This window comes from Parus major, chromosome 7 (genome assembly GCF_001522545.3).
Source record: "Parus major isolate Abel chromosome 7, Parus_major1.1, whole genome shotgun sequence".
NCBI classification, from domain to species: Eukaryota; Metazoa; Chordata; class Aves; order Passeriformes; family Paridae; genus Parus; species Parus major.
Window position 1 is genome coordinate 9,736,024 of NC_031776.1, and position 24,807 is coordinate 9,760,830.

Genomic DNA, 24,807 nt, shown 5'->3' on the forward strand with positions numbered 1-24,807 from the left:
AGAGCTCTTTTTTGGCTAATCTCTCAAAACTCAGTGCTTTTTTTCAGCCCTCCTCCCTCTCTACTGGCACTTGCTTGGTTCTGTCTTGCAGAACTTCTGAGGCAATGCAGATGGCAGGCTATCTGTAATAAAAACAATACTACTCAGTGACAAAGCACTAGAAACAGACTAGAATGCACCTTATTCTCAGAGGAAACAGTTCAGCAATAAAGACTTCCAGAAGTTGCAGCTGTTTTTTACTTAAGTTTTAGGATACAATACACTGTTGAAAAAAGCCACTTTCCCCCTTTCCTAACAAATTAGTAACTTTATTAACAAAAGAGTCCCAAATTGCTTTTGTGTCAACCCAAACCCCTAACAAAAAATTAGACCTGAAAGCTAAAGTGAAACTTTCATATATGCTGAACAGCTGAAGACTCTCACATTACATTTATGTAAAACAGCAGAGAAGTCAGGTAACACCACTGCTCTGAACTTTGTAAGATGGAAATTAATCACTTGAGTCAAGGACTCACAGAACAAAGTGTCTGATAGCCAGCTACTGCCTCCCATTATCTTACAAACATGGTATAATATGCTACCAAATACTACCAAAATAATTTATCCTTGGGGTTTAGGTGGCTTACTGATAGCAAGACCTTTTTCTTTGTAGTACACACAAAAAAGGCAAAAAGCAAGTAAAAAACCAAAATGCTTTTCTTAGAAACTGCCTCACCTAAGGTGCTGGGGACTTAACTTTCCTAGCTCTTTAATGGAATTATAGCACAGCCTATCATTATCTAGCTTTTTTAAAATAATGTGATCAATATGCATAATTCTCACAACTAATTTTACAAATGCAATTTACAATAAAACTGGTAACTTCTGAAAACTGAACAAGCTATGTCCACCAGGATACTGCATGTGAAGCTGTAACAACAAGCAATTAACTATTATTTTTCCATTAAAAAAACTGATACTACTACAATCATCACCCAGGTTACAGCTACATTATTGCATGACAAAGATACACACATTAACTACAGTTGGTACATTTTTCTTATTTATTCAAAAGCTAGTGGATGACAAAAAGGGTTAAAATGTTTTATACCACCTATTCATTACATGAACAAATACTTAATTCAAAGGGACTTATTTTACAAGCCCCTCTGTCCAAAAACCACACACAAATTAGTTTTTATACACAAATGTTTATTTCTCAAATAAACTTCCCCTTTAAACACAAGGAATGAAATCTAAATCTTCATAAAGATGGAACAAAAATCCCTCCAGTACATTGTAATCACTGTTTTGTTGGTCACTACCGGCTTTAACTGTTTAACATCAAAAAACAAGGACATATTTAAAAAATCATGCTACTGGATACCTAGCTCTGCCTCTGACCAGCTCTACACTGATCTCCAAAATTTTTAAATTTTACATCATGAAATCTGAAGCATTTAACTGAACAACAGCTGTGCATTAAACACGAACAACTGAACAAGAAGATTATAAGATGTAATCAAGTTCGTAACGAATATAGGTGTTCTTCTCATCATTATAGATTCTTGGATAATGTGCTATCAGAGCATCCTGTGATCCGATGTAGATTGAATTATAGATCTTCCAATAAACATCTCTGACTTTTCTGGCAGGGTGAAACAAACCCTAGAAAACAGAACAGATCAAAATGTAATAAAAGCTTGAAGTTCCAATGTATTTTGATTGAATTTAATGAAACAATGCAAAAAAAGCACTTAATAAATGGGCAGGATACACCAGCTGTAGCAAAAACCAATTCTATATAATAACAATATACAAACAGCACTTGCAAGAATGTACACTGCAAGAGACTTTCACCTTCCTACTGATGTCAGTATCTTCACGTTGAGGTCCCCACACTGCAACAGTGTGACATTTCCTATCTGCAAATTATTACTAGAACACTATCACACCTTCTCTACACTGACCTGCATTACTTTAATCCTTGCTCCCCACCTGTTAGTTGAGTTTTAATTCCACAGCCAACACAGCCACTGTCATGTGCAATTACATGGGAAAGGAGCCTTCAGATTTTACCACCCCACATTTACAGAAGCTGAACTGCCTAGTGTTGAGCTAGCAGAATCAAGTCTAATCAAAGCGCTGTTTTACAGTGCTGCACTCTTTCTAAACATCTGTTTTTCTTGGCTAACGACAAATCATGACTTAATCCTATCCTCTCATTTATTTATCTCACTGATTACTTGTCATAACCCCTCCCACAGCTAATTTATTCCCCAGCCACATCCCCATTAGTTCACATCCTCAAAATTTGTGACACGCTTCCAATTTAGAAATCAAAGTGCCAGGCTCATTTAGTCAACTGATACTCTAACTTACCTGCTCTTTCTACACAAGTTCTGTGATGTAATCAGCTATCTCCCTATACTAAACCCTCTGTTTACTGCTTATTTCCACTACTTAAGTCCTTGGCACAGAATACCCTGTTTAAGTAACACAACATTGGAGACAAAATGCCAGGTTTTCCTTTGCTGGAAACCATCTTCAGTTGGCTTTTGTGTCTCCTGGAAAGAAGCCCTGCCTGACAACTGCTGCACACATAAGGTCATACCTGTAAACAATACTGTAACATCCTGCAGGGCCCAATAGCAACTCTGAGGCCCTCCAGAGCCCCCATAACTGCCTGGATGACGTGAGGAGAGGTTTCAAACACATTGGGCCACACGTAATTTAACAAGTGATTAAGAGAATCTTCACAGCCGAACCCATAAACACCAAGGGACATGTGCTGCACCACAGCACTGGCTGTTTGTCTGTGTACAAGATCCCTGCAAAGACAACAATGTGTATTAATAAGTGAAACTTAGAAGCAACATGACTGGACAAGCAGAGTGTTTCTTTTCAGTAACACTTTTCTTGAAAGCACTAATAACACTTTTAAGCCATATTTACTGACAGCAAGAGGCAGAGTATCAAGAATCAGTCAAGTGAAAAAATATGGGAGTTTTCTGAAAAATTACTGCACTCCAATTACAAAGATGTACCAACAATAGAAATTATCAAAAGCAGTTTTAATGGAAGAAGTCTCAACTCACTGAAGATGCTTTTATAATTTGATTCTTCAGAATTATTAGTAAAATTGAAGCACATATAATCCAAATTGTCTGCAAATAATGGCTTCCAAATTATGCTGCTCACTTAAAGCCTTTAGCAAACAAGGACAATATGCTTATTTGCTATCACTAACCATCAGGTATATACTTAAAAATATGACCACGGGTAACTGTACCACAGAAGTGCACTCACCTGTCCATTAAAGCATCTTCAAGCAATGGTGTAACAGCATAAATGTAATCTTTTCCCATCTCTCCAATGTATTCAAACAGGAAAGAAAGAGATTTTAACACACCATTCTGGACATTTAGTTCTGGAACTCTGTATTCATTCATGAGTGCAGGCAGCACTGTGAAAGGTGAGCATGTTTCAGCCACAATAGCAATTGCTACTGTAGTACATACTCTGTTCTGTCTTTCCTGTACTTTCAAGTTGTTTAGCAGTGTGGCCAATACATCGTGAGGTCTGAAAGAGACAACATGGGCATCCACGTCATGAGAGTCAGTGAGGATTTAGATAAAATTAGTTAAGCTTCAAACAAGTGGCAGAGAAACATGGTTTAGCCCCCATAGAAAGTTTAGAGAACTGGGAAACAAACTGAACACTAAATATGAAACACTAAACTCCAGAACAGCTAAAGGATTTCTTTCAGAAGTGCAACATCCTATGTTAATGAAGAATATGTGATTGTATTCTTCAAAATGAGTAGAACTATGTCTGCACATACAAAATGTAGAGAAGTGTGAATATTTCACATCAGAAAACTAGCAATCATCACTATGTTTGGTAACCGCGTGCAGAAGCAGATAAGCGTTATATCAACTTACCCAATAGCTTTTGCAATATAACCAAAAGTGTTTACTGTGGCTCTTCTGATAGCTTTCTTGTGAGCTTTTAATAATTCAAGCAGTTCAAAGCAGATCCTCATCCATTCTCTTGCAGAAACATACTCTGCACCTCTGAAAGAGAATCAAGTGAGTTACCCGTTCAGGGATATGAGAAGTTTTTACATAAAGCCACAAACTGTAGCACCTATTCATTTGCTACCCACAGAGGTAACAGCTTAAGCATTTCCTTTATTAGGTAATTCAACAGTGTGTCTGCTAAATATCTCAAGTTTTATGCACAACTTCAGAAATATCAAGAGATATGACAATAAATACCTAAACGCCAAACTTGAGCTTTTGCTACAATTGCCCACAAAGAAGGATAGATATTTTATCATTACTCAGCTTACCTGTCTGCAATACGCCCAACAAGATCAATACAATTTTCCTGTACTTTCTCATGTCTGTTCTTCAAAATAGGTGTTAGCCGTGGCAGAAGGTCCTTGATTGGTGGCGTCATCTTATGCATACCTATTGCATTCAAAGAGGCACATTTAGTTTTATAGTTAGGTTTTTTTGGTTTTATTTTGCTCTAGAACAGCTAAGTAATCAATAGAAAAACATACCTATAACATTCACAATTGCCTTAAGCGCTCCGAGTATGCTGCCCAGTACTTCCGGATATTCTTCACCCAGGTACTCATACAAAACAACACCCAAGTGTCCCATCAGTTTTTCCTACAACCAAGTAAAAGGAGTTAGAAGGCAATTTTCCCCTCCCCTCTCATTACTATGACCTACTAGAGCAAATCTGGAAGAGAAGTCCATACCTCTTGACAAGTCTTCATGACAACTGCAGTACGAGAGATCAGGTCAGCGGCCTGCTGCCTGACTTTGGCCGATTTGTTGTTCAAACGCCACAAAACTGTACCACAGATCTGTGGCAAGTAGGGTTTCACTCTTTTGCCTAGAGCATTAACCACTGTGCCAAAACCATTCAGCATCACAGAATCCTGAGGGTAGAAACAATAAAGGAAAATCAGACAAACAGCAACACTGCATTTTACCTAAACTTGTCATAATGTAAAATTGCTTTTAAAATGCTAACATTCCAGAGACTGCTTCTGGACTTCATTGAATATGAATGATTTCATTCACTCATAGAGCACTGACATCAAAAAAGGGATTCTAAAAATCTAACTTAGAAGAACACATTTCTGTATAACTAACGGAGAGATGGCTTACAATTCCAGTGAACCAAATACTCCAACATTTGGCCGTACCTCTGTTGTCTGTTCCTGAAAGGCGTACAAAATACCATCAATGAGCTGCTCTTCCAGTTTATGATCGATGTCTGCTGCCCCCAGATTTCCCATTATCTTCTCAATTGTTTCCATGACCATTTTTCTGTACTGCTCAGCCTCATCTTTCAGATCATCCACAATCCTAGAAATAATTTCTGCTGCTCCAACTTTATTTGCCAGCTCCACAGTTGTATCAACCAACTGAAATACAGAAATGTTAAATAAGCAAGCATTAAAATTATGCTTAAAAGTAGCTAAAAGCTACCTTCTACATCTTGAAAATAATTTCCCTAGTCTGAATAAACATGTTAAGCTCACTATAAAAAACTAGTTTTACCTTTAGAAATCATCCAGTGTTTCTAAGAATATAAATGGGGTGAACCACCCCACCTTGCAACTGATGAAGACATTCACAGATGTAAAATGTCATGATAACCTCCTAAGAACCCAAAAATCTTCTTAGCTACACAATTTCTAAATTGCTAGTACGAACAAAAATCAAGTTTCAGGACACAGACAAAAATAAGTACCTAGCCAAAATAACCACTCTAATTCCCTTCTGCTGTAAATAATTTCCCAGCTAAAAAAACACAAAAAATACCTGTCTGTAATTTCTTCTGTCCAGTGCCATTCTGTGCTGCCAGAAATGTTTGAAGAAGGGTGGCAAGATTTCTGTTTTAATGTAATTTGCTTCAACACCGTCTGTACCACAACATTGCTTTACCACCTGACAGGAAAAAAAAATTCAACAACTTTAACTTGGTGCAGGGTGTGGGGTAGGTGATTTGGGGTGGGTTTTTTTTGCTTTTGTTTGGTTTGGATTCTTTTTTTTGCATACATATTCCATATCAATACTAAACTATCATTCTGACGTACCTTCAACACAATTTTTTTCATCTCTTCATCAGGAGACTGGAACTCTCTGATAAGAATCAGCATGACTTCTCTAGTGTAGTAGTTTGCATACTCAGCATCCATGAGTGGAATCAGGTAACCAATAGCCTTCAAAAATGCAGCCAAACCCTATTTAAATGCAAAATATGTCTCCAATAAGTTACAGCAGGTACACACCCATTTCAGCTCAAACTAAAGAAAGAATTTTAGATTTACCTTTCCTCTGTGCTGACGAATACCCTTCCACAAGGGCTTCAGGACAGAATCAAATGACTCAATACCATAGGGAGTGGCCGCCTCAGCCAAAGCAGCAATGGCCAAAGCACTGATGGTGCGAACTTTCTGCTGCTCATCCACCAGCCCTGAAAGAGAGCAGGGTTTAGTACCACTTCTTGTATTTGTGTCTTAAGTTCAAAACAGCAAAACAGCAAAATAGCAAAAACAGAGGAGCAGTGTAAAAACTTATTTTCAGAAATACGAAACCATTATTAGCCCTTCTTCATCTTTCAGAGTCAGCTGAAATGTTTCTTGGTGTCATAGCAACAATAAAACCAGGACCTGTCATTGTGCCTTACTGAGGTATGAAAAATTTTCCAGATATAAAGTTGGCAAAAAAGTCTTTGTCTGGGAAAGCAGAACTTACCATGCTCAATAATTTCAACCAGGCTCCTGAGATGAGGCAGGATAGCACAACCCATAAGAATAGCAATCTGCTGTACAATCTTGATGCCAGTGTGCCTGGCCTGCCAGGATTTTTTACTTTTACAGACAGCTTTTAGGAAGGGCAACAGAGAAGGAATGCCCAGAGCAGATGCAACAACGGCAAAGGCTCGAGCTGTTGTATTTCTGACATATTCATCCATGTTATCAATATCAGGTCGCATTGTGGAGATCATTGTTGCCAAACCCGCAGCCTGCAGGACAAAACACAAAACATACCAATTGGATTTAAGAAAAGCACAGTTAATTGTTCTGCCATGCCTATAAGCATGCAGGTATATGTAAGCTAACTCAGTGCCTTAATGAAGGATGGAGTTTTACCTTAGCCAAGTTGGAAATAATTTCTCTGCCTTCCACTCTAGCATAGTAGTCTTCATCAATCAGCAGTGGCTCAATGACGACAAGGATCTGAAAAAGATAAATTAATACTTTCTTTTACTGATACTTTCTATAGTATTTCTAGTCCTATTAGAGTCTATGAAACAGAGATTATTTCATTAATTCAAGCTTAAAGCCTTAAAATGATCAGAAAAAAATTATGTATCTATAACATTGTTTTTTATAGCTCTTAAGGATGTGGTCTGGAGATACCACCTGTATCAGCTAAGGTCCTTCCCACCTCCAAATATGCATATGTCATATTTACATGCGTCAATACTGCAAAGCCTACACTCCAACCACACTATAAAAACTCTAAAGTTTGGTTTAAGAAATATGAAAGCCAAATATGTTTAAAAAAAGTAACATCATCCTCTTCTGATACACAGATGAAATGCAGACAGAGCAAATCAGAGATGAAATAGCAAACTGCAACAGACCTTGTGTACGTATGGTCGGACCAAGTCATCCAATTTGTAAAGAATTCTGTCAATGACTTTGACAAGCAAGTGACGCTCCTGATCTTCGAGTGTTGGTGACATCAGCAGAGGCAGAATCTGATTGAACAGCGGCCCTGCTCCAAATTCCCGAGCTTTATCTGTAATTTGCCGCAACGCAGCCTGAACAAAACCAGAAAACCTGACAGTTAAACTAAGGAAAAAACACTGAGCAATCATAAAACAGGTACTAACCACATTAAAATGTAACTGACTACATCCACCAGCTTCCAAATACTTGCCCCAACCTCAACAGAACCATTTCAAGCAATTCTATGCTGATCTGCTAAAACACAGAAGTGTGATGACAAACACTGTGTTGTTATTGCCCAGGTGTTCTGTTTTCAAGAGAAGCATACTTCTGAGCTAATACTGGCTCCATTTGGAAAATAGCTTAACAGCCCTTGTTTGCATCCAGGCAGCTTGGTGCTTGGTCAGTTTAGAGCATTTGCAGAAAAGACTGCTATTATGCTTAAGGTCAAAACTTAAATAAGAGCTACATGAGGTAGCTAACTTAAGCGTAAGAAGCAAAATCCAGAAAGTTACAAAGCCGTGTAAGCAAAACACACTACAAATCCAGCTTCTCATAACTGTATAAAAAAAAAATAAATAAAATTATACAAGCCCTACTCTATTCAGTGACTGACACTACTGTCAAAAGAGCAACAGTACTAAATTATACTGAATAACAAAAAAGCCACACAGATATAGAAGAGGAAATAAAAATGCAGTAAACAGGGTGTGCTGTTTTGGCTGGAATTGAGTTGATTTTTCTTTACAGCCACTGGTATGGGGCTGTGTTCTGGATTGGGCTGGAAACAGTGCTGATAACACAGGGACGTTTAGTTACTGCAAAGCAGGGCTGACACAGACTAAGGCCTTTTCTCCCTCTCACCCCACCACTAAGAAGGCTGATTGACACAAGAAATTGGGAGAGGACACAGCCAGGACAGCTGGCCCTAGATGCCCAAAGGGATGCTCTACATCATAAGGCACCATGCTTAGCATACAAGCTAGGGAGAAAGCTGGCCAAGGGTCACTGCTAGGGGACTGCTTGGGCATCACTTGGTTGATGGTGAACAACTGTTTTCCATCTGCATCACTTGTTTTCTAGGGGTTTATTTCTCTCTTTTTTTATTTTTTTTTAATTTTCCTTTACTACTATTATTCATTCTTCTTATCTCAGTGCACAAGTTTTCTCACTTTTACTCTTCTGATTCTCTCCTTCTCCTAATAAGGGGGACAGAAACAAGCAGCTGTGTGGGGCTTAATTACCAGTTGGGTTTAAACCGCAATAGATAGCAAATCTTAGGAGATTACCTTCGAGAGAAACCCATGGACAACTGAAGCAAAACCTGAAACAAACGTCAATTTTTGAAAAATGAGATTACATAAACATACCTCACAATTCACCTTACCTTTCGCATGGGAGGTGTGCCATTCTTTATTTTCAGAAGCAATTTCATTATTTTTCTTTCCTTCTGTTCCTCTGGACTCAGAGTCGATTCATCAACATCAACCTACAAGTAATTCCAGACAAATAAATTGGCATTACTACATAATCGAAAGAAAGCAGCGAAGTTAAATCATCATGAGTGAAATCTCCATTACCAGCAGCTTGTCAAAGTACTGGATATCATCTGGTTTCAGGAATGGCAGGTTGCCAGATGGCTGGTCATTAACACTCTTCATAGTGCGGTCCTCTGTCTGCATGTGGAATCCTGTCATACCCCCCAGAGGTGTTGGAGTCGCTGTGAGCTTCCGAGCAGGAGTACGAATGGGCACGTAACCAGCTGGGGGTGGGAGAACCTAAAGAAGGAAGAACAAAATTCATTTTAATTCCAACAGATATAAAAATAAGAAGTCATCAAATACAAAACATTGCTTGAAGTTGTAGCTTTCACTTTATTTGTTTGGGGATTTGTGGGTTATTGCATACAACAGATCCCATGTTCTCAGCAATACAAACTCACCCTGCAAGCTTGTATTTGCACTTATCCTGTGCATTTCAGAAGAAAGCTCACTCCCACTGCTCAGTGCTTGGATAATAAATTGTTAAGTCTCCAAGGATTAAAGAAGCACTTCAGTAGCTGAATTAACATAGTATACATGCTGTCTCACTATTTGTGGCCCTCTTCCATGTTTGTCTACATCTGGACTTACCATTTCTATCAGTCCATACAGAGTACAATTTTTAGTCTTGACAGGCATTTCCAGCACTGACAAGCAGAGTAGTGATGTGCCTGTGAAATCACCTTTAGAACCCCCCCCTTTCTAAGGGATTTACAATAAATCACTGAGCAAGTCAAACAAGGGTGTACAATCAATAATCAATACTTAATGTGAAACATTCTACTTCTGGAGAAAAAGAAAATCAGTAATCCCTGGTAGGAAAAAAACTTAATTATGATCTGCTATATTTTAATCCAGATTAATTACCTTATATCCTTCAGGAAACATAGCATCCAATTCTTCATCAGAAAGTGGTCTGTTTCTTTCATCAATTTCCCTCTCCCAGCGCCAAGCCTGCAGCTGTTCAGGAGTCATGCTCATGATGTGACCTATATTCAAATTAAAAAATATTTTAAAAAATCCTTTTGTATGCAGAAGCAGATGATTTGTTTACTTAACTTTGAAATGCTCTTTTGAGTCAAAGTTTCCATAGCACCTGAACTCTGTAGCCAAGTAAGATAACAAACTTTTACAGAGCCTTTTATCAATTTTTTTAAGCGACTAAACTGAACAGCAACAGACATGTAACCTTAGTCTCAATTCCTCTCCAGAAATGAGTTGCTGTGGACATTGCAACAAAAATAGTAAACTGAGCATACACTGACTGCTCTCATACAGGCAGGAGAGAATACTGGGCAGAAGCTTGTTTCAAAGGACAGTACAAAAGGAACTGTTTCATTCCCACAATACAAAGTGAAGCCTTAGACAAGGGACTGAGCTTACCTGGGGTAGGGGTTGCCATGTTCATAGCTGGGGTACCGATGGGTGTTTTGCCAGGTGTCAGAACAGGAGTGCTGCCACCCATCTGGCTGGCAGGTGTTTCATCCCAGCGTGACTTCCTTTTGCTCGCTCCTGGGGTTGGTGTCTCACCAATGGAGTCACCACCTCTATCTGTACGAGGTGTCTCAGCCCAGCCACTGCCATGGCCCGGAGTATCTACGGAAAAACAAACCAAATTTGCTCATAAAGCTGAACACTATATACTCCAATTATACTATCAATATTCAAATCCATTTTCACTATCAAATTAACAAACAGTAGGCAAAAAGTAAAGACTACTTTTGTGAATACTGAAAAAACACAGGCATTACACTAAAAATATCCAACAGAGGACTTTGTTTTATGAAAAAGGTGTCACCTTCTTTCTGAACCTTAGCATAAAAAGATAAGATTCTAAAAAAAAAAGAACTACTCAGGTATTCTAGGAATTGAACAAAGTACTCCATGTACTCCCTTGACAAAAGCATTAGGTAACGAGTGTTTCACTGCTCTGTCAAATTCAAATTAGGCAGGCGAGATGCTTCTCAAATTTGTTTTAGCAACAACCTCTTAAAAAAAACCAAAACAATTAAAAGCCAACACATACAAACATATTATGAAAAGTAATTCAACATGTGCTTCTTTACTTTGTCCTTTATACATTAAAATCCCAACTGCAGCAGCCATTAGATATGACAAAACCGTGGTTCAATTTTTGAGCCGAGATACTTTCATGGATGCCACTCAAGCACAGGCAGAACCCAGCGCTGAGAACTCAGACAAGAATAACTCCCCACATCAACCACTAGATGTCAGAATATAGTTACTTCTTGCCTGGCTTCTGAACTCACTGTTTAGTGAAGGCGAATAAACCCAGTACAAGTAACCATTCAAAACTTATTATGCACCTCCCAGTTCACCACAAATACCTCTTTCTGTTTTGGGGGTTTCATCCCATCGATTTTTCCGTGCACTGGAAGTGGCACCTCCATGGCCCGGTGTTGCGTGACCAGGTGTGTCCCGGCCGGGTGTTGCAGCTCCTGCTGGTGTGTGACTGGGAGTTGGATCCCAGATTTTTGAGCCTGGGGTGGCACCTGGAGTTTCGCTACCCTTTGCACGGCCTGGAGTTTCATCCCATCGCAGAGATGGGGTGTGTCCAGGAGTCTACACAAGACAAAACCAAAAGTATCAGTATCTCATCCTATACAATAAGATTGCTAGTTGTTCTTAAATAAGAAACTTCTGACACTCAGGAGGATTAGCACTGATAATGTCTTCTGTAGACATCTGAAAAACACTAGGTCATTACCTCTGCTTGATCCCAGCTGGACAATTTTTTAGGTGTGGCACCAGGAGTCTGATCAGCTGTCTGATCCCAACGCCGTTTGCGTTTTGAAGGTGGCTGAGAAGCGGCTCCATTGACGACTTTGAGCTCTCCAGCTTTAGCTTTTTCAGCTAGTTGTTGCCTAATTTCCCTCTGTTCAAGAGCACAAGAAGAAAAACATAAGAACTCTCCAAATTATACCTTTAAAAGAGTTTTTTTGACACCTCTCTATGGTTTTTTTGAGGTTTTGCTCAAATAACCTGCAATTAGCTACCACTTTCATTTCAAGGCCACACTTTTTACAAATTCCTCTATACTGATAGAACAGCTCTGTTTGAGGGACTGTTTTAAAATTAATTTTTCAATAAAAGCCATTCTTACAGCAAGTGCAAATGCACAGAGATTTTTTAAAGCTATCAGTTTGTGTCACTCCTGCACTTACGCCTTAAGACCATTACCCATCTGTTTCAATTAAGTACCACCTCAGTAAATTATAGGTGGATGATTCAGAAAGTATGTTCACAAGAGCTACATCCCACGACATCAAAAAGCCCTGAAATTCCTATTTTAAATCGTGAGATGATACTGCTAAAACAGCACACTAACAGAGACTGTTTTACATTTATCAATGAATCCATAAGCAGTAAAACTGCTAAAATTATGAACTAATTCCTCTCTTAGGATAAGACAAATCAATGTTAGAAGTCATTGGAACTACAAGGTCTTGCTCCAATTAGCAAGATGGTACTGTAGGTATTACACAAGAAATCTGTTTATATTACCAATATCTTTTTAACTATTAAAATAAATTTGAAAGCATGTTTTTGGGTTTCTTCCTTTTTGGTTTTTTATTAATCTTTAAAACCAAATGCCAATCTTATACCCAATCTTAGTACTGCAACATCTGTTGTAGGTACTTTAGCAAAAGCCTTTTAAAACCTCCCTGGCTTTCCTGTACATAGAGCTCACAAGAACAAACATCTCTCAAACTGAGTAATTCTCAGTTACTGTTAGATTTTGTCTCTCCTCCTCTGAAAGAAAATAAACAAGAGAAAGTCTAAGTTCTACCAAAAAAATCCAGATTAAAATATATTGAGACTATTTTTCCCTGCACTGCTTAACTATTACATAGAACAGATGTTTTTTAGAACTTTCATCTTTAAGTTCTACTGACTTTCAATATATGAAGAACATGATTTTTCAAAGAAAGGGGCTTTTAAGTCAAGATTAAATCAAGAGAATTTATGTTCCCACTTTCTTAACATGCTTTCAAAGGCTGTAATGTGAAACTCAGTCCAAGTAGAAAACCCTCCCCTCCACACACCTCTTCTTTTGTTAAATGCTGTTCACGCATAACATCCATGTATGTTCTGGCATTCATTTTAGGGTCTGGAGTCTTCCCTCCTGCAGAAGAGAACAGCAACAGGAATGGAGCACAATGAGTACAGGATAAGCAGAAACTATGGACTTCTACTGTCCTGCTCTAGTATTATATTATTCCATGATCATTTAATTTTACTTTTTGATCGAAAATTTTTTAAATTACATGTATCTTACGTTTATTCAGTTTGCTGATCAATTTAACCTGTTTGAACACAAACATAACTACTGCAGTTTCAAACAAATATTTTAAAGCCGATAAAAATGATAAAATGACAACACAGTTAAGAGTCTTCAGAAGTGATGGGTTCCTGGGTTGCTAATCCGGAATACGTACACTTTCGTGCCTTTGTCTCCATCAGCAGTTCTGACTTCAAGCAGCAGAATAGAAGCCTAGAAAATTATCTCTTTACCATTAGTAACACTTTGGAAAGATATTTATAATCAAAACATTACCTTGTGTAAGCTGTTAAATCCTACTTGTTATCTGACTATAAATAACTATTGCATACCTAAGTAATGTTTAAATTCTTTTATCATAAAGACCCATTTATAAGTTTGACAAATCTGGACATGTCTCACAGACCTTCTAGTGTCATATTGTAACAGGGCTTCATTAAAAATAAAAATAAAACAAAATAAAAAACCCCAAAATACTGTTTAATGACACTTTCCCCCTCTTCTCTTCTCAAGGGACACTTGTGATTGGGAGCTGAATGCAATACAGTACATACACCACCACAACAATACTCACAGGTAATGGGTTTTGTACACCATATGTTGTTTTATGCTCTGTATCTTGCATTAATTGGAATTTTAAATACTTTAAAAGAAGCCCAACTTTATAGAAATGAGACTTGTCAAGAAAACACTTTTCTTTAAGAAAAATGTGCAGATTTGCTATACAAGTGGTATAGCTATTACACTTTAGGGAAAAAAATAAACTTCTTAAACATTTCTATGCTGAAGATCACTGCCCAATTGGCTGTGTCTTTCTGACACTAGCTTTGATAGGACTTTCCTTTGGAATACTTTTTCACCATAATCTACACAGGATGTGTTGAACTGCACCCTTAAGAATGCAGACAGGACTGGCATATAGCAGTACTGCTGTAGGAAAGAAATTAAGGACAGTTAGTATGGGCCTGTGAATTCTGACAATACATGTTTATATCAATTACAATTAAGCAAGTAAAATAATTAATATCCCTATTAATTCATGCAGGCTGAAATTCTCATTTGCAAAACCTGCAAAATAGCTACTAATTTTAAGCCAACAGGCACCTCATTGCCACACGTGAAACTCACTCACCTGAAGAAAATTTCAGACCCACTAACACCCCTTCTCCTGACTTGCATTCTAAAATTATCAGAACAGACTTGAACTATTAATAGTATCAAAGTCTTATAAATGCTTTTGCTTCTTTTAGCTATACCACCTAAAATTTACATAGGATGGTAAGAATTAGGTGCTCTACTAGCATTTCAAAAGCAGTAACCCTGTAAATCTATAACTTGGAATGATATCTATCAAGGTACTGAATGAATCTGAGCACTCAATACACAAGTTGTTCAAAGTACAACGCACAACCCAAAACGAAATGAAAAGAGAAACCTTTAACCCTTTGTGTTTCTATGGCAATGGCTCATTGACAATTTTCTTGTCCTTCTACCTGGAAAGAAAACTCGTATTATAAAAGATGAAGAATATGGCATCTAAATTTTCAACCAAATCTCTATGAAAAGGGGATGTTTAAAATAAAACTAAGTTTATAAGCATGCCAACAGAAATCAAAGGGCTAAAGACAATTAAAGACAAAAATTTCTTAAAGGGTATAGAAAAGCCAAAATAAATTACCATCTGCAAAAGGATCAAGACGCTCAGGGGAAATTATCATCATCCGCCTGTGCTTTTTGTACTCATCTTCCCGATCTGCAATCTTTTGAGGACGGTGCTCTGCAAAAGGATCATACTAAAAACCAAGAAAGCCCATTAGTCACAGATTCATGAAGACTAATATAAAAAGTGTATGGTACTGTATTCATTTTCTGTATGTTTTAAAAGACTTAGATTATTTTTTGCCTCGACCATGCAGGAAATGTCAAAACACTATATTAATTTAAATTTTACTTCTGTAACTAGAATTTCAGTTTTTTAAACACAGAACTTCTTATAAAATAATTTCTGATAAAAATTTGACATTTTAAGAGTTTCTTCACTTGTTCACCAAAGCATTTCATGCTGTGTCAACCTTTCCCCTTCTTTTTGCAGGGTGACTTAATGCTACTTCTTGTGCTTCTAAATTTTACAGAAAAATACTCCAGGAATATAAAACTAACATGATTACATTTTTCTTAAAAAACAAGAAGTATAAAGGATATTAAGTTTTCCAGTTATTTTAATTTAATGAAATATCTGATTTCAATTTTTTTAAATTTCCATAGTTTAGTTTCTATATTCATGTTGGCTTTACATGCACAAGTGCCAATCTTTATCACCCTGTGTAATTCCAAACTAAAGCATTAACAAGTTTACTGCAACATTTAAAAAACACAGCTCTTTACATATACCTTATATTTCCGGAACACAAAACCTGTTATTAACACTTCTTCTCCTCAATGCTTACAAGAGTACTTTATTGTGCCTTCAATTAAGATGTACCTGTTCAGTAGACTGTGGTATGTCATTAAGCAATGCCACTGGAGCATGGTATCCTGGCTTCTTCTGGCCAAGCAAACTTGTGGAAGGGTAGTCATCATCATCCTGTCAGTAAAGACATGGTGAATTTGTCATGCTGGTATTATATTTAGATAAAGCAACATCAAACTAACATGCTGTGGTCATTGAAAAGATGAAAATGTACACGTAAAATAGGTAATTCAAAATTTTAGCAAGCTTTCTCATATAGCTTTTCTTACTATTCCCAAACTGGCCAGTCAGATAAACCTGCTCATATCAGTAAGAAGGCTCAAGTTTCTTCAATATGCTACATTTAATCAAGTATGCTATCAAATTAGACAGAAAGTCTGTATTTCATATTAGTGCTACTGTTACAGTTCCCTAGTCGGCATATGAGAACTGGTACAGAGATATCCCAACTGGTTTTCTTACAAGTCAGATATATATAGATATAGATATGTATATATATATGTGTATATATATATGTATATGTATATATGTATATAAGGAACAAGACTTAATAACCCTATAAAAAAGCTTCAGAAACAGTGAAAACTTCAGAGATCGATTCATGTTAGTTTAGTTATACTTAATCATAATGGCAAAAACAAGCACTTGCTTTAGCTATTTCTTTGTATCAGTAGTCAATTTCTATTAGATTATTTACAGCAACCCAAAAGAAAAAGTGCTCATTAAATAATTAGACTTTGTCTGTGAGCCCCAGAATAATGGAAATTTTTAATAACGCATTCTTAGAACTTTGTAGATGACACAAGTAGGTCACTAAGAAAAATACCTCATGTATCAACTAGTACTAAACTAAACAATCTTTCTCATTCTTAGAAACAGAATTCTCTCAGTGTAAGATGTAGTTGTTTATGTACTTATGATAAGGCCCATAGCCCTGACTGTTCCTGCAAGTGATAATATGGTCCAATGTTTAACATTAAAAATTAACAGAAGGTAATCTTACAAGCAGGATACTTAAGGAGAACACAACACAGTGAAAAAGCCAATTCTTAAAAATGCTCTGGAATTTGAACCTGAAAAATTAAAGTTTGCTGTTTGTAAAGTTTTATTACATTTTTTACCATCATTTGTAATCCTGGCACAATAACAGAACAAAGTTAATTATTCTAGTCAAGGCTAACATTAAGTACCAGGCCACAACTTTTTGCCTTCTGCTTGAGCCTGCAAGGCTCTCCCAGCAAAATTCATTAAGTATAAGCTAGAATCCTGACAAGAACAACTTGGGGGAAGCCAGTGGAGGAGAGGCTGGACATGACCCAGCAATGTGCAATTTCAGCCCAGAAAGCCAAACATGTCCCAGGCTGCATCCAAAGCCCCGTGGGCAGCAGGGCAAGGCAGGGGATTTGCCCCTCTGCTCTGCTCTGAGATCCCACCTGGAACCCTGCACACAGCTCTGGGGGCCCCAGCACAGGAGGGACAGGGACTTGGTGGAGTGACTGCAGAGGAGGTCACCAAGAGATTAGAGAAATGGAGAACCTCTCCTTTGAGGGAAGGCTGAGAGAATTGGTTTGTTCAGTCTGGAAAAGAGAAGGCTCCAAGGTGACCTAATTGCAGTCTACCTGAAAGAAACCTATAAGAGAGCTGGAGAAGGACTTTTTACACAGGCATGTAGTGACAGGACAAAGGGAAATGGCTTCTAACTGGAGGAGAGTAGGTTTAGATTGGATATTAAGAAAATAAGTCTTTTCTGTGAGGGTGGTGAAGCTCTGGCACAGGTTGCTCAGAGAAGCTGTAGATGCCCCATCTCCGGAAGTGTTCAGGGCCAGGTTGGACGGTGCTTGGAGCAACGTGGTCTAGTGAAAGGTGTCCCCTGCCCATTGAAAGAGGATTGGAACAAAATGATCTTCAAGGCCCCATCCAACCCAATTCATTTCATGATTATGTGCTTCCCAGATAATATATACTTGGTGCACTATGGCTTTAATGAAAATTGGTTTTACTTCAAGCAACTGCTATTAAAAATTACTCAAAATCAATTCTGAAATAATTACATTGCATGCCCTAAACAAACAAAATATATAAAATCACTTACATCTTCCAATTCAGTTGCTGCAATAGAAGTGACATATCCAGCAAATCTGCTGTCACTGCCACCATAAATTTCTTGATCATAATATCCTGTGGAATCAAGGCCTACTCCTTGTGCTTCATCAAGAGCAGGCTTTTTTCCTTGAATTTCTCGAATTTGTGCTTCGATATCTAGGGTAAAGACATACACAAAAGTCTTGTTACACATACATAGAAAATGTAGTAGTCATGTTACTATGTACAGCAAACGGAGGTTTTTGCCCAACTTGAAAGATTATTATAAAAGAAATAAACATATATGACATACAAAACTACAAAATCATAATTCATAAGCTGGTATTCATTAACAACTTTTCCTCACATCTTAATATTATCCAGCACAGAGTACTTTAATTGTATGGCTTAAAACAAACTATTTAACTCACTGTTGCCATATCTCATCTTCCAACAGAGGTAGCAGAAAAGGTTATTTACACCACAGCAGCATTTCTCAACACTACACTAACAAAACCTTTCCACAACAAATGTAATCCTCTCATTTAAAAAAGCCTTTCACTTTGTTATCACCAACATTGCTAATTTAAACAACTCTGTTGAAAACAATTACTGCACAGGTTCTCAAAACTGAGATTTAATAAAACAACACAGTATTGTGCTTTCTAATATATTGCAAAGCTATACTATCCTTAAATAAGTAAATAAAAATCCCAACTCTAATATGTCACTGGGTAACAAGTTAATTAAAAAACCCCCAAAACTTAGGACCAGTTTCTTTTCACTCAAATGTTAAAGGAGAAGCTCAAATGTTATTTACTCATCACTATTCCTGCCTGCACCACCATATTTGAAGACTACTATTCTTCTGATAACAAAACACCCTTCAAATAGGACAAATGTAAGCTTTGTCATTCTTGTACTATATCAGGATCTGACTCTAATCAATTCTGGTGGCCATCTTTGACCTTAGAAATTTGGTACTTTCAGAAAGAACATTAATTTCTTAATCCAAAAAACAAGGAACAAAATCAAACCATGCCTTCCTCCCGTCTGTTGTAATGCAACACAAAAATAAATTCCAGTAATCCAACTATCTTCAACAATTGTAACTGTATTGAGGCACAGCTGTGCAAAAATGATTATTGTTTTCATGTGAATTTTGAGTTAATAGATATGGAAACACAATAACCACACAATGTGAATTTCACTAGATCAAGCAATTGCTTTAATGGCCAAGAAAACCCCCAAGAGTTGTATTTCATAGCTGCAAGAATACAAAGGATCATGTTTGAGAGGAAGAATTGGACTACATGTTCTCAAAAGACCCTTTCAACATCAATTATTCTGGGATTCACCCTCTCCCACCTGAAGTGGTATTGCTTGCCACATTAACTTATAGGAAACTTGTCAATTTACAAAAAAAGCTACAGGAAATTTTGCTCACAAGTAATCTTGAATCCTGAATATTCAATAATTGTTTACTACTGTTGCTCACTTCTCTTTCAGGATGAAAAAATTTGACATATTCTTACCAAAAGGCTGTCTTACAAAAGACACTACAACGTTATGCAACACTTGTTAGGAAACCTGACAAAAATTAAAATAAGAATACTTTTTTTAAAAGCTAGGATTACTACTAATGCAAATTATTGGATCAGAATTGCTTAGTTTAAAAGTTTAAAATGTCAACACTGCAAACTTCAAGCCTTAATGTCACAGCTGGGTCCTTTTCTTATCACTTAGACTGCCACTAACTAAAAAAACCCCAACAAACAACAACAACCACAAACCCACTGTAAGACAAATTATGCCTCCTGTACAAAGGCACGTTCTCTAGAGAGGCAACTCACTGGAGTTTTACCTGACAAATCTTTGCCATATAGCTACAAGTAAGAACAGCAGGACTAAGTGTTCACTTGGCCAGAAATACTGATTTCATGTGAAGCAATGTAAACCTTGCAGCAAATCAGCAATTCCTGCACTGGTCGAGTGAGGAAAACCAGCAGAAATGTGTTTCTAAACTCATCAAGAATCCCACACACAGAAGATATACCCTAAAGGCTGCTAAGGAGAATCTTGCTCCAGCCACTTGAGGGCTTCCATTGAACTTCTGCAGCTTTCTAGAGCAGAATAACTTCAGTCACCTCTGTGTTACAGAGACTCGTGATGCCTTAAGCTCATGAGAAGCTGAAAGCTCACAAAAGCCTTATACTGCTGGCCATGAGCACCTCCTGAATCCTGCCTGTGGGTACATCCTGCTCCCTTCTAATACCCTGCACAGCCAAGGGGATTTCTGTGAGTCCAAAAATTGGAACACATTGTTCCCCAATGTGCTAGTTCCTCGAGAAGCAACAGAAAGAAACTACTGCCAAATCAGGGATCTTTCTCTTGCACTTACAGTGTCCTCTTAAGGTATTCCACTTCTGTGGAATCGTTCTACGGCACGACTATGGAGCCTATGCTAACTCAAGTACCTTCTCCACAGATTTTTTAGTTATTTCTGTTTCTCCCAGAGAGTGGATGAAGCTGCTGAAGATTCCTTTTGCAGCCTGGTGCATTGCAGTACTGGGGGTGGAAGAGAATACCTGGAGCTTCCATCTCTACCAAGGATAACACCAGCAGCACCAAGTGGGTGATGTGAGACTACAACCCCACTGCTTCCCTTACTTCCAAAGAACAGTTAGTGGAACAACACACTGCCTCTTTAGTGGCACACTAAGGCCTGACTGAACATCCATAGCTGTAACCAACTTCAACATAAAAAAAAGCCTACGGATCTTGCCTACAGGATCATCATGCCTGATGGTGATGGTAATCACCCGTTCACTGAATCAACCTGACCAGCTGATAAAGCTCAAACACATAACACACCAACAAGTCCCCTGCACTGCAGGACAGACCACAGAGATTTGCTTGTGCCTCCCACCTCAACTATCCCCAACAGAGTTAAGTGAAACAATTGGGTGATTTCTGCAGTAAAAGTGTCAATACAGAAATATTTCCCTATTGATTGTTCTCACCAACTATCATATGAAGGCCCGGTCCTCTAATATTATTTTTAAAACGGCTACATTTCATTAACAGGGTAGAGGTCTCATTCATATTGGCCTTCTCCTTTAAATTACAGGGACTACATGTGTTGGCAAGGTTAGGAGCATTCTGATTTTCCTACAGCAAAACCAGCAGTAGAGCTAACCAGAGTAGTCTATACCAAAAAACAAAATCTATATATGCTCAACAAACCTTACTGATAGCCACCCTAATTTTTAACTAATGCCACACAGCCTCCAGGTGCCAGTTTAAATGAAGCACTCTAGAAAGAACACCCTACAAAACTCCTTGAACCACGAGGCCTGGAGCCACAGGTAGCCTGGGTTTGGAAAGCATCACATATTAAGCTGGAAAATGCTATTTTGACATTCAAGATGTGCCAGTTAGCTTCCTTCAGCTTCCTTGAAAACTTAACTTCCTTGAAAAAGTTCACAAAGTGAACTTTTAACAAAGCACTTTAATAAAAAGCGAATTAAGAAAGATTAATCACAAAGTAAAGTACTTGTTTAATGGTTTAGTAAAGCAGGACATACTGGAAACTTCATTCACAGAAAAACAGCAAAGGGGAAAAAAAAGAGGAATAATATTCTACTGATCATTTCTGTTCTGTATTTTACTCTATTATTTATATATTTTGGTATTTTAGCAGAAATAACTTGAACATGCAGTTGATTTGAAACATACCATAAATGCTGAATATTATTAAAGTCGATACAAACGGATTTGAAGTTTCTAAACATCTATCTCACAGACAGGCTTTCTCTAATATGTGCCCTGTTAACACACATGGAGTTCTACTCTAAACGTTAAAACATGAAAGAAGACTCTGTGCGAGAGAGGTATTTTAGAGAGTAAACAAGTGCTATGTTTTTGTGTCTTATCATATTTTCACACACTTAGCTTGCTCTTGTGTGGCTTTATTTTTAGCTGTTTTAGCACTCTTACACATGTTAGAACTATTATGTTTGAAGATCTCTACTCTTCCCTGAGCAAGAAAAAAAAATTAAATTAAAAACGACCTTCAACAGCACTGAAAGCTCGTGCATTTGTTGAGGCTTTATAAAACACCACATGAGGCTTTACTTTTCAGCCTCGAACACAGAGTTCCCCTTTAACTATGTAACTGCCACAACCTCCAACTGTTCTGATGCCTCTTTCAAGCTGTGCCTTGATCACATCAATCAGTAAGTATTTAACAAATAGTACAGATATATTAAAAATATTTTAAGATTATTTAGTAACAAACAACTCAATTTGAAAGATTAGTGAGGATCTGAAAAAAGACAGAACTTGGAAGCAAAATAATCAAGCTGCTCAGCTAATGCTTCCATGCTGGGAAAGATCTTTATGTGATCATACCCTGTTATACATATTTTTTATTTAACTATCCTCCCCCTTGAAACTTGTTCTGATACAACACTAATCAAAACACATGCAACTGGAAGCATGACAATGTTTTCACTGAAGTCAATGTATCATCATCTGCTCCAATAAATAAGCAATTCTAGCTCGGAAATTAAAAAACAAACAACCAAACCTCAAAAATTCTACTATTTTATGACAAAAATCTCTTTAGGCAGTAGGAGAGGCAGAGCACTGTGATGTGTAATACTCACTTGGGTACTATCTCACACAACCCTTACGTATGTCACAGCATATAAACAAAGGACAAGACAATTTCTGTAATTATACCAAAATACCCTAAAATTTAAAAAAAAATATCAAATTAAGATTTTGAAGGAAGTAAGGACAAAAGTTTAAGCTTTTTTCATCCCTAAAATCAGATTAGGTCTGTAAAGACTACATTAACCCCACTTCCAGGAAGATGATTGCTTTCCACTTGAAAAGCTTTTTCAGTGCAAAACTGAAAAAAAAATTAAATAAAATTAAATAAACCAAGAAAAAATCATAAAAGACAATGAGTACCTGGGCGGCCTGCCTACCTCACAGTGCACAACCACCACCCAGAGAAAGCTGTCGATTAGTGAATTTTGCATAAAAATTAAGACGAAATACAGCAGATCACCTATCGTACACAGTAACACAAGTGAAAATCCCCAAAGCAGAAACACAGAATCAGTGTAATTCTACAAATTATTCTCCGGTGCCTGAAAACACTTAAGCGCAGGGCAAGCCGCAGTCAATGCCCACAAAGAGAGCTTTGATTCACACTGAAAAGAGCTAGAACAGCAGCGCACACAAGCACACGGCACCTTCGAGAAGAACACACACCGCCTGGGAAAGCCCTCAGCCGCTAAATCGCTCACAGAGCCGCTTTCCCACGTCAACACCCGGCCGGCAGGAAGTGTGTGTAAAATGGCAGCTCAAATGCTCCAGACCTCACGATCTTTCCCCTCCTTCGGGGCACTTTTCTCAGCAAAGCAACATCAGCACGGGCCGCGCCGGCTTCCTGCGGGCAACACCCGTTCTCCTGCCCTCTCCGCCTCCTGCCTGCCGAGGCCAAAGGGCTCGGCAAGGGAATAAGAGCGCGTTGTTGGCATTTCTGATGCGAAACTCGCACCAGCACCGCGGGGTTTTCACAGCGCACCGGCTGAGGCTCGATGGGCGGAAGGAGGCCGGGGGCGGGGAGTTGAGACCGAGCTCCCCAGCACAGGCCTGGCCGCCGCTCCATCCCACGCCAACATAGCGAGAGCTCCCCCTCATGCCCGTCCCCCGCCCGGCCCGGGCACGGTACTGACGAGCGCAGCCGCCATTACACATAGGCCCGGCCCGCCCGGCCCCCGCCCGACGAGCCGCGCCCGACGCTGCTCGGAACCGAGGAGAAACACAAGCAACGGGCGATGTCCAAGCGCGGCCCCAGCGGGCGCGAACACCGAGCCATCCGGGCTATTTTTACCTTCGTGGGTCTTGGCGATCTTCGCCATTTTGTGCAGCGCCAACAACGCCGAGGCGGAACTGGCGCGGCCCCGCCGCTTCCGCCACACGGGGCCGCCAGAGCCAGCAGGGCGCAGGCGCGGCCGCCGTCCCGTGGGCCAAGTGCCAGGCCCCGCCCACCGCCTGATGGACGGCGCGCCCAGCCAATGGCCGTGCGGGGAAGCGCGAGGCACGCGCTGAGCCCAGCCCACTGTGAGGGAACTTCCGGTGAGGGCGGGGGGCAATGGAAGCGCCAAATATGGGACTGATTCCCACAGACACTGAGGGCTGGCCCCACTGGAATTTGGGTGCCCAGCTCTGTTTGCCAAACTGTTTGGCCTTTGGTGTTTCATCTGGTCAGGTTAACTGGACCAGTGCCAACAGGCGGGCTGCTAGATATCAGAATAAAACAGATATCATTTTATTGCTCCAAGATGGGGGGGGGGGGTTAACCGGATTCCCACCCTTCAGGCGGATCAAGTCTTAATATTTTAGTAAGGGCTCGGAAGAGTCCTTTTGTAGCTATGCTTAAAAAATTGGCAGGTGACATGAAACTGGCCAAAACCACTGGCAGGTGGAAGAAGGAATTGAGAACCATCTTACATTGATTTATATATGAAATAATCTAAGATCACAGAGGTAAGCTTTAACAACAAAAAGCAGAAGTTTCTACATACTGGAATTTTAAGTCACTATATGAATTCAAAGTGGCAAAAATAGTCAGAAATTGATGACA

At 38.8% G+C, this 24,807-nt stretch overlaps 1 protein-coding gene across 4 annotated transcripts; it reads right to left on the bottom strand.

Moving 5' to 3' along the window:
• Positions 1-1,025: 1,025 nt before the first annotated feature.
• On the bottom strand, positions 1,026-24,175 carry SF3B1 (splicing factor 3b subunit 1). 4 transcript variants are annotated; one of them, XM_015635122.3, is made up of 25 exons: positions 24,055-24,173; positions 18,154-18,320; positions 16,074-16,175; positions 15,270-15,384; positions 13,356-13,435; positions 12,017-12,184; positions 11,637-11,871; positions 10,672-10,884; positions 10,156-10,277; positions 9,328-9,525; positions 9,135-9,236; positions 7,660-7,839; positions 7,163-7,249; positions 6,765-7,035; positions 6,338-6,483; positions 6,104-6,250; positions 5,829-5,954; positions 5,207-5,428; positions 4,754-4,936; positions 4,550-4,661; positions 4,334-4,454; positions 3,924-4,055; positions 3,289-3,561; positions 2,594-2,810; positions 1,026-1,647 (listed from the first exon to the last, which is right to left on the bottom strand). In XM_015635122.3, exons 1-25 carry the CDS (start codon positions 24,080-24,082, stop codon positions 1,489-1,491), a joined length of 3,906 nt encoding a protein of 1,301 aa, XP_015490608.1. In that variant the 5' UTR covers positions 24,083-24,173; the 3' UTR covers positions 1,026-1,488. The 4 variants fall into 4 exon arrangements, 2 of the variants coding, with proteins under 2 accessions (XP_015490608.1, XP_015490609.1); XM_015635123.3 differs by lacking the exons at positions 15,270-15,384; positions 16,074-16,175; positions 18,154-18,320; positions 24,055-24,173 and adding an exon at positions 13,749-15,172; XR_001522859.3 differs by lacking the exons at positions 1,026-1,647; positions 2,594-2,810; positions 3,289-3,561; ... (14 more) ...; positions 10,672-10,884; positions 11,637-11,871 and adding an exon at positions 13,749-13,804 and having other exon boundaries at positions 12,161-12,184; positions 24,055-24,175.
• Between the last annotated feature and the right edge of the window lie 632 nt (positions 24,176-24,807).